The sequence below is a fragment of the Eulemur rufifrons genome, chromosome 29 (genome assembly GCF_041146395.1).
Source record: "Eulemur rufifrons isolate Redbay chromosome 29, OSU_ERuf_1, whole genome shotgun sequence".
In the NCBI taxonomy this organism is placed as follows: Eukaryota; Metazoa; Chordata; class Mammalia; order Primates; family Lemuridae; genus Eulemur; species Eulemur rufifrons.
Window position 1 is genome coordinate 43,802,725 of NC_091011.1, and position 12,993 is coordinate 43,815,717.

Here is a 12,993-nt window from a genome sequence, read left to right on the forward strand (position 1 = left end):
TCTGTCTGGAGTGGAGTCCAGAGGTCACTACCTTTTAGAAAGCTCTACACATATTGGTAATGAGGGGAGAGAAAAACGCGTTTGGAGTAAGTGCTCTGCCTTGAGCACTGTGCTGGCTGCTGTGTATTCTCCATCTCTTTGATGTGCATAGTGAGATGGTTTGGCAACCGGGGACTGAAGCTCCATCTTCACGTGGGATACTCAGCTGCCTCCTTACCCACTGCAGGCAGGGCTTGGATGAGCGTCCATTGCGTTCCTCTTTGTTCTTCAACAGGACTGGTGTTCTCTGATTCCTTTCCATTTTGCCCTGGGTGGAGCTGGTCTTACCCTTTTCTGAGCTCTGAAAAATCAGCCTTCAGTTTAACTCCAACCGAGTGAATCATTCTCAGCAACTCTGCCCCTAATAAAACAGTCTTTACATTTTTAATTTGTATTCATTTTTGAAACTCTCTTCATATCATTTTCATATGAAGAGAGCTCTGGTCCAGAAGTGCATGGGCCCTTAGCATGGTTACTTAGGCTAGAGCTGTTCCATCTTATTCTGCTTAAACCGCTCCCTCTGTGTCACATGGAACATGTAGGTGCAAACTCACAACATGCTGTAAGGCTGTAGACAGGCAAGAGGTGGCTCTTCCCATGTACTGCAGGTCCCAGCAGTGTCTGCAGAAAGCACAGCTGTTCTTAAGGGTAGAGCAGGGAGCACAAGGACACATAGCTTCTGTGTGTGTCATTGCAAACTCTGCTTCCCGCTGTGTAACGCCCTTTCTCGGGCCTTTCAGTGAATCCAACCCAGGTCGTTTCTACTAAGATTGTTTGGCCTGCCTCCTCGGAGTCACCCAGGGAGATGAAGGCAGAACGAAGTGGAAGCAAACCAGGAGAGGTAGTCTGCGGCAGTCAGAACTCAGGAGAATATACTTGTCCTCTAAACAGCTTTAATATGCAGAGAGGGACAGTCCTTGTCTGTTTTTAAGGACAAGTGTGTCTTGATTAAGGTATCAAGTTGGTAAAAATGGAAAAACAATTTGATTTAGAGAGTTAGTAAATGAACATTTTTCTTTCTTTTGGGGAACATTGTTATGTGTATTAGATAAGTTGTGTACAAGTATTTATTTTTCTTTATAGAAGCAACACATGATCCATACAGGAAAAAAATAAAAATGTAGCAAAAAAGGGAAAAAATATTTATAATCCTGTCACCTCAAAAGCACCACTGTGGTGTATTTCTTCTACATGGTGGTAGGGGATAGCAGGGGGAAATCATGTACATGCATTTTAAACATATTAGAGTTTTTACTTACCATTACGTATCGAACATTTTTCACACTATTTTTATTGGCTGCATGATATCTCAATGCATGACATATGCAAATTCATTTACTCCGTCCCTTACCACTGGATATTTATATTTTTAATTTTTATTTCTAGGTATTATAAACAATGCTCCAAAGACCATCCTTGTAGCTAATTCTAATTAGTACAGTATAGTTTGGATGATATTAAAATTTAGTATATGTATGACAAGGAATAACAAGTTGAGGTACAGTAAGAAAGAATGTAATTGCTTATAATAAATAGAGGCTTAGCTTCAAAATAGCGAGCTTAAAATTTCCCTCGTAGTGCACTTTAAAGATTTCACTGATGATCGCGGAGGTATGGCACCCAGCCATTGCTGGAGTGAAATAACACACGGTGTTCAAAGTTTGGGCTGTAATTGATTTAATGCATATTTTTGCTACTTTGACATATCATTTATCTTATATGAAAAGAGCAATTCTATGCACAGGTAATATATAAATTAAATTATAAGGATATGTAACTCCATAAAATATTTGATGATCGACCTGATTTTTTTTAAGCAAAGAAAAAAAAATAGCTTTCATCTGAGTTTACATGTTCTCCAGCAATTTTTGAATCATTGCCAGAACCATGAAATCATTCTAGAACTTTTATCCTCCCTGTCCCACTCTTATTCTGGGAGGCAGGTCTGTGTCTCTTCATTTGCATACTAATTGCTTTTGATTTTATTACTGTCTTTGTGTCCTTGGCTTTGAGCCCTGTAGTGGCAGTTGTTTGTGCTTTGAGGAATATTTGTCATTTTAGTGTGAGGACTCTGGGGAGCCAACAGAAGTCTCTCTTTGGTCTTTGCCCTCTTTCAGCCTCCACTTTAAGGAGGTAAGGCCTCTTTAGCCAAGGCTTCCTGGGCGGTAACTGTTTTGATTCACACTCATAATCCCCAACCCTTTAAATTGATGGGCCAAAGACTGAAACCACAGTCTCTGGAAGATAGAATATCCTGGGCTTCCTTGAGAATAATCATTCATCTCTTCCTGGCCCACCTTACCATTTCCCTGCTTTGATCCTAAATCTCTTCTTTTTTTTCTCTTTAGGCGGGAGGCTCCCAGGTGATTTTCACAAATCCTTTGGAAATCGTCAAGATCCGTTTGCAAGTGGCTGGAGAAATCACCACTGGTCCCCGAGTCAGTGCACTGTCTGTCGTGCGGGACCTGGGATTCTTTGGGATCTACAAGGTAACTTTTCTATAGTCATTTATTTGATGACTTTCTCATCTGCTAAACTAGGAACTATTCATCAGCATGAAATGAATTTTTCCCATTTCTGTGTCTGGAGAGGACATTCCGCTGGAGCTTAGGGGGCACATTTATGCCCATTAGAAGGAGGTGCCCCTTCCTACCATCTGTCAAAACAACTGTCCTTTAGTGCAACTCCTATGGAGAACAGTATGGAGGTTCTTCAAAACACTAAAAATAGAGCTACCATATGACCCAGCAATGCTGCTAGGTATATATCCAAAAGAAGGGAATTCAGTATATGGGAAAGATATCTGCACTCCCACGTTTACTGCAGTTGTATTCACAATAGCCAAGATCTAGAATCAACCTAAGCATCCATCAATGGATAAATGGATAAAGAAATTGTGGTACATACACACAATGGAATATTATATAGCCACAGAAAAGAATGAAATCCTGTCATTTTCAACAACATGGATGGGACTGGAGAACATTATATTAAGTGAAATAAGCCAAGCACAGAAAGACAAACCTCCTATGTTCTCACTCATATATGGGAGCTAAATATTAAGGATAGGTACAAGGATCATAGGGCTCCATCTGTCAGGAGACAGGCTGAGTTCAGTTTAAGGAGAAGCCCATATTAGGTCATGAATTTATTTTCTGATCCTACACATCTGGTCCTATCCAGGTTTTCCTTATAGATGTATGCCTTGTTTTAATTATTATAAAATTCAACTATTTTTCATTTAGAAAATGGTTTTTCAGAATTACAAACCATACTTTTAGAGGATTCTTGAAATTTGTTATTCGCACTCCTCTACCAAAAAGTTATAATGGAATATACTAGAATTACCTTCATATATGCCCAGCTATAAGGCTGTATCAAACATAAGATGTTCACCATTTTTCAATGAGAAGATTTTTTTTTAAATGTTTTATACCAACTTTAATAAGTAAACTTTTAGTGACATAGGGAGAAAAGTCAAATGTCTACTTAAAATAATTTCCTTTATTTATGCAGAAATATATATAATCACATTGTATATATAAAATTAATGTTTTGTTTCTATATACACATCAAGAAATATTTCATTCAAATTATTCATATGAATTCAGATCAGCATCTTGATTACCACTTAATCTACCTTTTGGATCATCTGTTAACATGGTTTTGTAGGGTACATTGTCTTCATTTTTATTCCAAGCTTTGCAAGAGGAAGCACTTTTGATCTGTATGTACAATATTGTTTCCGGAAATTTTATTCCATAGACACATGACGTTAACACAGTGATTTCTTTTTTCCTTTTCCCAATTCATCCTGAAGGGATATAACTAGTCCCTATAGTGTAGCAACTTGCCATATTACTTTTTAGAGTGAACTTTGAATGACTTGTTTTGACATTCAGCACAACATTTGTAAGGTCCAACCCCAAAACCCCCCGCCATCCCGCCAATACTTTTTTCTTTTTAACCTGAGTTCTGCAGGTGAGGTCGGTAAACATCCACAATTAATAATAATTGAGGTTGTTCCTGGTGAATCTGCCTTCCCCAAAATGGTACTCTGCACTTCTCTGGGTCAAGTGCTTAGAAAGAATACCCCATGATCTGAGACTTTGTTAGTATCAAATATAATGTGACACCCTCTTTTCTGGGATTAATTTTAGTGGGGGAAAACTTGCCTTGTATTTAGGCATTGGGGTGTTTAGGAATAAACATGCAGACTTTTTAAAGTAGCACTTTAAATGTTCAATCTGTGATTGTGCAGTGTAACACAATGTTCTATAGCTATTTTGCTTACCAATTTATTACCCAGCTATAAAAAATAAACAATATTGACATGAGGCATAGCATTGATCAATCTGAAGAAAAATCATCATCTTTTCTAAATTTTTAGGCTCTTGCAGTCTGTAATACGATGTAGCAGCATGTCATTTTGACAGGTTGCCAAGCAGTCTTTCAACGGGCTGTCTGGTAGAAGGCACTTAGGTACTGTGGCAATGACTATTATCGAAGTGTCGAGATGGATGAGATGGTAAAAACTTGTTTGCAGATACAGAAACGGAGACTGTTAAACTACCTGCAAATGATACAAGACTAGGACTTCGTGCTTTTCATCTTCAAATTATTTCATAATCTTAATCCTCTTTAACACCCCCTGGAAGTAGTTGGTATCCTGATTTTGTAGTTAGGTGAATAGAGGCTGCCAACCACGGTATCTGAGCTGGAATTGAGGCTCAGAAGTTTCTTGTTTCCACTTTTGTACTAAAATTGCTTTCCTGAAATGAGCAGGATTGCTCAAGTTTGAGCAAGAGAGCTCTCCCATATAAAGTTAGTTTAATTACTAGTGTAGTGGTTTAATCTAGTTCAGAGGCATTCCACAGGGCTTGGTGATGCCTTCCAAACCCTTTCTGGTGGATTGATAATTACCAAATAAAGGCAGTGACACTTTGAGCTTCTGAAAACCGGATGTCATTGCAAGAGAGTGACCTGGCAATCTCTACCTTCCTGCTGGCAATCAGTATCAGCTAAATTCCGTTCACCTCTCTGTGGTGTGGGCTTCTCTTGTATTACCACGCTAGGTGACCGTCTTTTATATTTTCCCAGCCTCAGGCTTTGTTTCTTGTGAACCTCTTTTCCCCAGGCCCTGCCCACCTCACCCCACTCCACCACACCCCTCCTTGGCCAGAAATGACTTTGGCAGCTTAAGATCCACCTTTCTAGGGAGCACGACAGCCTTTGCATTGCTGTGTAGTTTCATGTATTTTTGTTTCAGGATAGTGTTTTTTTTATTAATAAAGCTTTTCCCTGTTTCTAGTCCTGGTTGGGTAGAAATGTGCAAATGACCCAGAGTGACCTAATACAGTACTCTTAAACCTGATAGGGCCGGGCGCGGTGGCTCACGCCTGTAATCCTAGCACTCTGGGAGGCCGAGGTGGGCGGATCGTTTGAGCTCAGGAGTTCGAGACCAGCCTGAGCAAGAGCGAGACCCCATCTCTACTAAAAATAGAAAGAAATTATATGGACAGCTAAAAATACATATAGAAAAAATTAGCCGGGCATGGTGGTGCATGCCTGTAGTCCCAGCTACTCGGGAGGCTGAGACAGGAGGATCCCTTGAGCTCAGGAGTTTGAGGTTGCTGTGAGCTAGGCTGACGCCACAGCACTCACTCTAGCCTGGGCAACAGAGTGAGACTCTGTCTCAAAAAAAAAAAAAAAAAAAAAAAAACCTGATATATGTCCCTCCAGGTGGGTCTTTAAAAAGAGAACCACTGTCCTATTTTTAGTTGGGACAAGTAATCTTCATTTTCCTTCTCTGGGTCCTTTTGTTTGCTGTTGTTAACATTATAATGCAGGACCCTGAAGGGTTGGCTCTGTCTGTGTGTTTAGGCCTGCTGAGCTTAACCTTGCCTAAATTGGACTTAACCAGGCTTTCTCTTTTTCTCCTGAATTGACTTGCAAAATACCAAACTATTCTGACTTCCCAGTAAATGGCAATTAGAATACTTGCTTTGGAAATACATTTGCAACTGAAAAAATAAAGTGGGAAACGGTAAACATTTCACATTCCTAATGTTAGAAATAGTTTAGAGCAGATACAGTGAACAGTGTAAACAAAGCCCCCCTCGAAGATGGTAACATTTAGAGATTTAGTTATAGCAGGAGGAGGTAGTTGATTTACTCCAGTAAAGGCAGAATAATTAAGTGCCTTTGAAAGAACTATTTGAATATAAAATGCAGTTAAGGAAAAAAAAAATCTACAACATATGCTACTTTTCTTAAGAATATGTGAGGTTGTAATTCCCTTTCCCTGGATAGCTTTTGTTTTATTGCATAAGCCCCTGAAGGATGATAAAATAAGTCAAATAAATTTTGACATAGAAAAGAAAGTTGTATACATCTCCTTTTGAATATTACCTTTGCCATAGGAGCCATCAAAGCTTTAATGAGGGGACGAATTATACTGTAGGAATGGAATGAAACTTGTCATTTAACATTAAGTGGTAGCACACTTAATACAGGGCAAAAGATGTTTCATTAGGAATCAGTGGAACAGTTCCTGTCTCTTTTTGAGGACAAAAAATGGTCAGTGAAGCAAAGGTAGCTAGACCCCATCAAGCATTGTCGAAAACAGTTTTCAAATTCTGTAAACACAAATTAAACTGTGGCTCTAGCATGGGAGGTCACCTAGGAATGTGGGCTGGGTCTGCTGTGTTCTAATCAAAGGTATTTGTCCCACTGTATTTGACAGTATTCAAATATATTTTTCATCTGTACATATAAGCATGTGTGTTCATCCATAGTGTGTGTATAAATAAATCATTGGAGCTATTGTCCATAAATTCAGGAAACAAGTGATGATATATCGGTACATTCTTGTTTATTCTGATAGTTATCTCAAAGGGATATTGTTTGCTTGTTTTTAATTTTAAAAAGTAAAATATAAAGTTTATATTTCAAAAAAAGTCAAATAGTTTAGAAAGGTATATGAAGGAAAGTAAAATTCTATCTCTACCCCTTATTCATCCATTCTCTTCGAAAGTTGGCCCCTGCTGAAGGTTTTATATATCCTTGAAAAATAAAAAAACTTTATATCAATATCTGTCTCTCACACAGATTGTGTCCATATCAATATTTCAATATAGTATATGTATTTTAACTCAAGTAGAATCTTTCTAAACTTATATCTTACAGCTCTTTCCTTATTTAAAAATTGTATAAAATCTTTTTAAAGCTTTTTAATCAGTTTCCTATTGATGAGTGTTATGTTATTTCTAGTTTAGGGCTATTAGAAGCAATGCCATGGTGAACATCCCTGCCTATATTTTAACATACTTTTGTGAATGTATGCAAAGGATAAATTCCTAGCAATGAAGTTGTTAGGTCAAAGAGCATGTGCTTTTTTTTTTTTTTTTTTGTTTGAGTTAATAGGTTTCATGAAATTTCCTCAGTTTATCAATTTTATCTTGGTACCATATGATAGGGTTATATAAGGACTTTACCCTCTCATGGGGGCAGTCAGCCACATAACTAGACCCTTAGAATACAACATGTGCTCAGTGGAGAAGAGCTGTCAGAGGGGTGATGTATTTGAAAGATATTTGAAAGTTAGTCTCACAGAGTTCTGGGAAGTGATCAAATGTGGAAAGTAAAGGACGATTAAAAGGTGACCCCCAGGTTTCTGGCTTCAGCACCTATAATGGATGGTGATAATGTAAACTTTACAATTTCGGAATTTTCGAGAAGCTGCAAGAAACCTTTAAAAGACCTTCTATCCATTGTTACCATTATAATTGAAGAATAGAGGCTTAGAAATCTTTTGAGATTCAGCGAAGTGACCTAAGTAGGCAGGGGCAGGGCTGAGGCTGAGACCAAGTTCCCTGACTCCCTGTCCACTTGTGTTTCTTGCTCTACCGTATTGAATCTAAGACTCGGGCCTGTCAGAGATGGCTGCCGTAGATGCGCATGGAGAGTCCTGTGCATGCTTGAAGCTGTAAGAGGGGTGAGGATCTCCAAGCTGGTGGGAAACCAATTATGAAACTCAAGAGCCCACCCATAATTAAGTGGCATAAAAAAATATGGGTGGAGGAAATAGAAGCACTGTCTATTGGGTAGAGAACTGGAGTGAACAGTGTTGTGGAAGCTAGCAGAGGAATGGGCTGGAAGGCGGGAGGAGCAGGTGAGTAGTATCATGTGCTGCAGAGACCCAGGGGAGTGAAGGACAGGGAAAGGTCTTTGAACTTAAAGATGACAGTCGGTGGTTATCTTTAAGAAATCAATTTAAGTAGAATGGTGGAAGCAGAAACCTATATGAGGAAAAATAAACAGATAACAAACCACTCAAACTAAAGCTTTTACTGTGAAGGAAAACAAAGGGAAAGAGTACAGCAATTAGAAGTAAAAGTAGAGTTGAAGGGTAATGTTGAGGTTGGGGGAAAAGAGGTTGAGAGATTATTGTTTGTTTTAATTTTATTGGGAGAACAGGCACTGTTCTCCCAATAAAAGGGGAAAGAGGCTCTGAAGATGGGAGGATTGAAGCATCTGAAGATGGCGCTAGGATTTTGAGGAGGCAAGTAGAGCTAGGGTCTCGGGCGAGAGTTGTGTGCATGTGATCATAAGCTCATTACACCTAATGTTTATCAAGTGCTTACTCTGCTGGGCCCCATGCTCAAAGCTGTGTGTGCTTTACGTCATTTCATCCTCACTACAGCCAGTGAAGCAGGAACTGTTTCTTTTTAAGCCCCAAGTTACAGCTCAGGAAAGAGAGGCTTGACAGGTTTAGGTAATTTGTCCAAGGTCATGTACCTTGTAAGTAAGTGGTGAGGCTGAGTTTCTGATTCAGTTCAATCTTTATTTGAAACCTGACCTATCACATAATGATGTGCTGAGAATACCTGTGCCTGATAACTTAGATTTTCAGGGAAATTTAAAAACAAGGTTATATGCCAAGCACAGATACTGAGCAGTCGGCAGGTTTGGTGTCATTGTTGGTAGTGAATGGAGATGAAAAGAATTGAGATGACAGTAAAAAGCATGGATTTGTGATAGCTTAGGCCAGCGTGGTTATGTGATTGTTTTTCCTAATTGTTTTTAGTACTCAATACGATTAGAAAATGTTAGATACTGTAGGACGGTGACTCAATTTTGCTTTGTTTTTGTTTTTTAGAATAAGAACATGCTACATAAGATTTTGTATCAACTCTTTAAATTATAGAAATTAAAATTATTTTATCCATTGTAGAGCAAGAGAGCCCTTCTATTTTCTTAACTTTTACATTAAGCAGAGTTAACAGTAAAAACTACATATGCTAAGCAGAAAGCCATGTTTCTATTCCCAGTGATATCTACTTGTGTTCACTTAGAAATAACTTTGTGCCACAACCTATGCAATGGGAGAAAATATTTGCAAACCTTATGTCTGATAAGGGGCTAATATCTAAAATATGTAAGAAATTTCTACCACTCAGTAGCAAAAGAATAAATAACTTGATTACAAAAATGGCCAAAGGACTTGAATAAACATTTCTCCAAAGAAGACATACAGACGGCCAACAAGTATGTGAAAAAATGCTCAACGTCACTACTCATTGGAAAAATGTGACTCAAAACCACAATGAGGTATCCTTTTACACGTTAGAATAGCTGTTATCAAAAGCACAAAAGATGGTAAGTGTTGGCGAAGATGTGGAGAAATTAGAATCCTTGGTGGAAATGTAAAGTGATGCAGTCACTGTGGAAAACAGTACCAAGTTTTCTCAAAAAGATAAAAATAGAGCTACTATGAGATACAGCAATCTCACTTCTGGGTATATATCCAAAAGAACTGAAATCAGATATCTCAAAGAGATATCTGCACTCCCATGTGTATTGCAATGTTATTTACAGTAGATAAGATGTGGAAACAACCCAAATGTCCATCAACAGAAGAATAAAGAAAATATGATATATTTATATAATGGAATATTATTAAGCCTTAAAAAAGAAGGAAATCTTGCTGTTTGCAACAACAGAGATAAACCTGGAGGACATTGTATTAAAATAAGGCAGTCATAGAAGGGCAAATACTGTATGATTCTACATGTATGAGGTATCTAAAATGTTCTACATTTCATGATGTATGTGAGAGTGAATGATTCTTTTTACCAATATACCAGCACCAAAAATTGAAGAAACAAAAAACGGCTGCGGGAAAAATTGCCTTGTTTCTCAGTGGAGAAAGAGAAAATGGATGTTCAAGGAAACCCTCCCCTGAGAATCAGGAACTTCAAGCTGGTCTCACATGGGTTTGCAGGCTGAATTTATATTTCCTGGGTGATATGAAAAACCTCAAGTTGGGAATTTATTTTTAAATAGTCTTGAATTGACAGTGCCCACAGGTGCCTGACAGAAGCAAATACAGTCTCTCTAGAGAGGAACCAACCTTTAACCCAGACCTCAAAAGAATTTTCACAGATAATGGTCCAACAAAAATAAGCAGTTCACAATGAAAAAAATCTCAAGTCAGGCAAGACATTAAGACAGTTTAAAAAGAGATAGCAAAAACAACAGGAAGCATTTTAAACACAAAGGTTTAAAATTATTAGAAATATGTAATAAATATTTTTCTTTAAAAAATTAAAAGCAAGAGAATATTGATAATGATTAAAATTTTAAATTCAACAGATAGCATTAACAAGAGATTAAGCACAGCTAAAGGGAGAATTAATGAAGTGAAAGATAAATCATTCAGAATGCATTTCTGAGAGACAAAGCGATTGAGACATAGAGATATAGGGGTAAAGAAGGAAAGCTTTGCCCTTCACCCTCAGAATTTGGTGAAAAAGAGTTGACAAAAATGCTGATTAATAGGAGAAAAAGACATACAAATTTATTTTAACATGCATAGCATGAGGGAATTGCAGGAGAATGATTACACAACAACCCGATAGGATACAGATGCTTCTGTGCCTTCTTCATAGGGTAAGAAGAGATGGGGGGTTAGTAGTAAATGATTTTTAGGGGGATGAATGGATCCAATGCCCAGACAATGGTAAGTAAATAATTCTTTCTGGAAATTGAATGGGACTGGAGAACAAACAATAGTTTGGAACAAAGTTTGTCTGGGCTCTAAGTGTGGTGTTTAATATTCAGTCTCTTCCTCTGTAATATGAGTTTTAATCTTCTCTGGTTAATTAAGTTTCAGGGAAAGGATCAAAGGCAATTATATTCCTTTCTGGGAGGTTTAGTTTCTAGGTAGATTATGGGAACTTCAGAGAACAGCTTCATCCTGTGCTTTGGGAGAGACAGAGGATCAGAGAGACTGGGGGTGGGGGACGATGGTGGGAGAAAGTCAGTGAGAACCCTTGTTCTGAGGCCTTTAAGTTTTCAAAGCACTCAGCATGCCGAAGCACCAGAGTCTGGGGTATTGTTTTCTGCGCCCCAACAGAGGAAAATGTGAGAGACCAAAAGAAGAAAAGAGATGATGGCTGAAGATTTTCCAAAACTGATGAAAACCATTAATCCAAGATTTAAGAAGTCCAACAGGCCGGGCGCGGTGGCTCACGCCTGTAATCCTAGCACTCTGGGAGGCTGAGGCGGGTGGATCGCTCAAGGTCAGGAGTTCGAGACCAGCCTGAGCAAGAGCAAGACCCCGTCTCTACTAAAAAAAATAGAAAGAAATTATATGGACAACTAAATATATATATATATAGAAAAATTAGCCGGGCATGGTGGCGCATGCCTGTAGTCCCAGCTACTCGGGAGGCTGAGGCAGGAGGATCGCTTGAGCCCAGGAGTTTGAGGTTGCTGTGAGCTAGGCTGATGCCACGGCACTCACTCTAGCCTGGGCAACAAAGTGAGACTCTGTCTCAAAAAAAAAAAAGAAAAGAAGTCCAACAGATTGCAAATATGGGATGAATAAAACTAATGCAGACTAGACACATTAGAGTAAAACTATTGAACACCAGAGCTAAAGAGAAGCTCTTAAGCGGCTATAGAAAAAAATAGATTTGCCCTCAAAGGGGCAACAGTTGAGCTGACAGCTAACTTAAGAACAGGAACAATGAAAGCTGGAAGACAGTTGAGTGGGGGTATCCTCAGTGTGTGAAGGGCAAAAACCTTTCGACCTAGAATTCTATACCCTGGGAAAATGTCCTGTAAAAAAATGTCTTTCAGGAACAAGAGTAAAATAAAGATATTTTTAGACTAGCAAAACTCAAAAACCACATCACCAGTAGAACATTAATAAAAGAAATGCTAGAATACACTTCAGGTAGAAGGAAAGTGACCCCAGGTGGAGCTGTACCAGGAATGAAGAGCAAAGAAAGTGGTCAATGTTTAGTCTAAATAACATTGCCTTAATTTAAATGTATATAGTGGCCATTAGAAATGCTTAATGTTCTTAAAGCCAGAATTAAAGTGCACAGTGATAAAGTGGGGCTGCTTTTAATTTAAACAGTATAAAACATGTGTGTGGTACAGAAGGAAAGTAAACAGCTGTAGGCAGCTGCCTAGGTTGCCTGGTACCTCGGCAAGTGCTGCACTGCTAGGAGAGCAGCAGCCAAAGGCTGGTTGGCATTCTGGGCCGGGTTCATGCCAACTCTGTGTTGACTATACCAGGTTGCCAGTGTAGTTGAAGGAAAAGGAAAAGAAAAAAAAAAAAAAAACAGAAGGAAAGTAAAGGTAACAAAGGCTACAAATTCATTAAGGATATTAAAATTTCCAGAGTAAACACCTAGAGTAGAAAAAGACTTATGCAATTTCCAAACAGGTAATGGGGCAGTGGGCATGGGGGTGGGGGTGGGGAATGTGTAGGAGAAAGGTAAGAAAGGAAAGAAATAAAAATGAAAAGGTGGGACGTGTTTTGCAGATTAGTTTTGTGAAGGTGACATGACCAGCAGCTTGAGGACTAACACCCCATGTGATAAAACCCTCTTGTCACATATAAAGTTTCCAACCCATCTAAATGATGAGCATTGTTGA

At 38.6% G+C, this 12,993-nt stretch overlaps 1 protein-coding gene across 3 annotated transcripts in view; it reads left to right on the forward strand.

Annotated features, from left to right (window-relative positions):
- SLC25A13 (solute carrier family 25 member 13) overlaps positions 1-12,993 on the forward strand; it is a 169,492-nt gene that overhangs the window by 139,533 nt on the left and 16,966 nt on the right. For all 3 annotated transcript variants that reach the window (XM_069461362.1, XM_069461364.1, XM_069461363.1), the window contains one exon: positions 2,388-2,528. In XM_069461362.1, the coding sequence (XP_069317463.1) occupies positions 2,388-2,528 (141 nt within the window). The remainder of the gene's footprint in view (positions 1-2,387; positions 2,529-12,993) is intronic.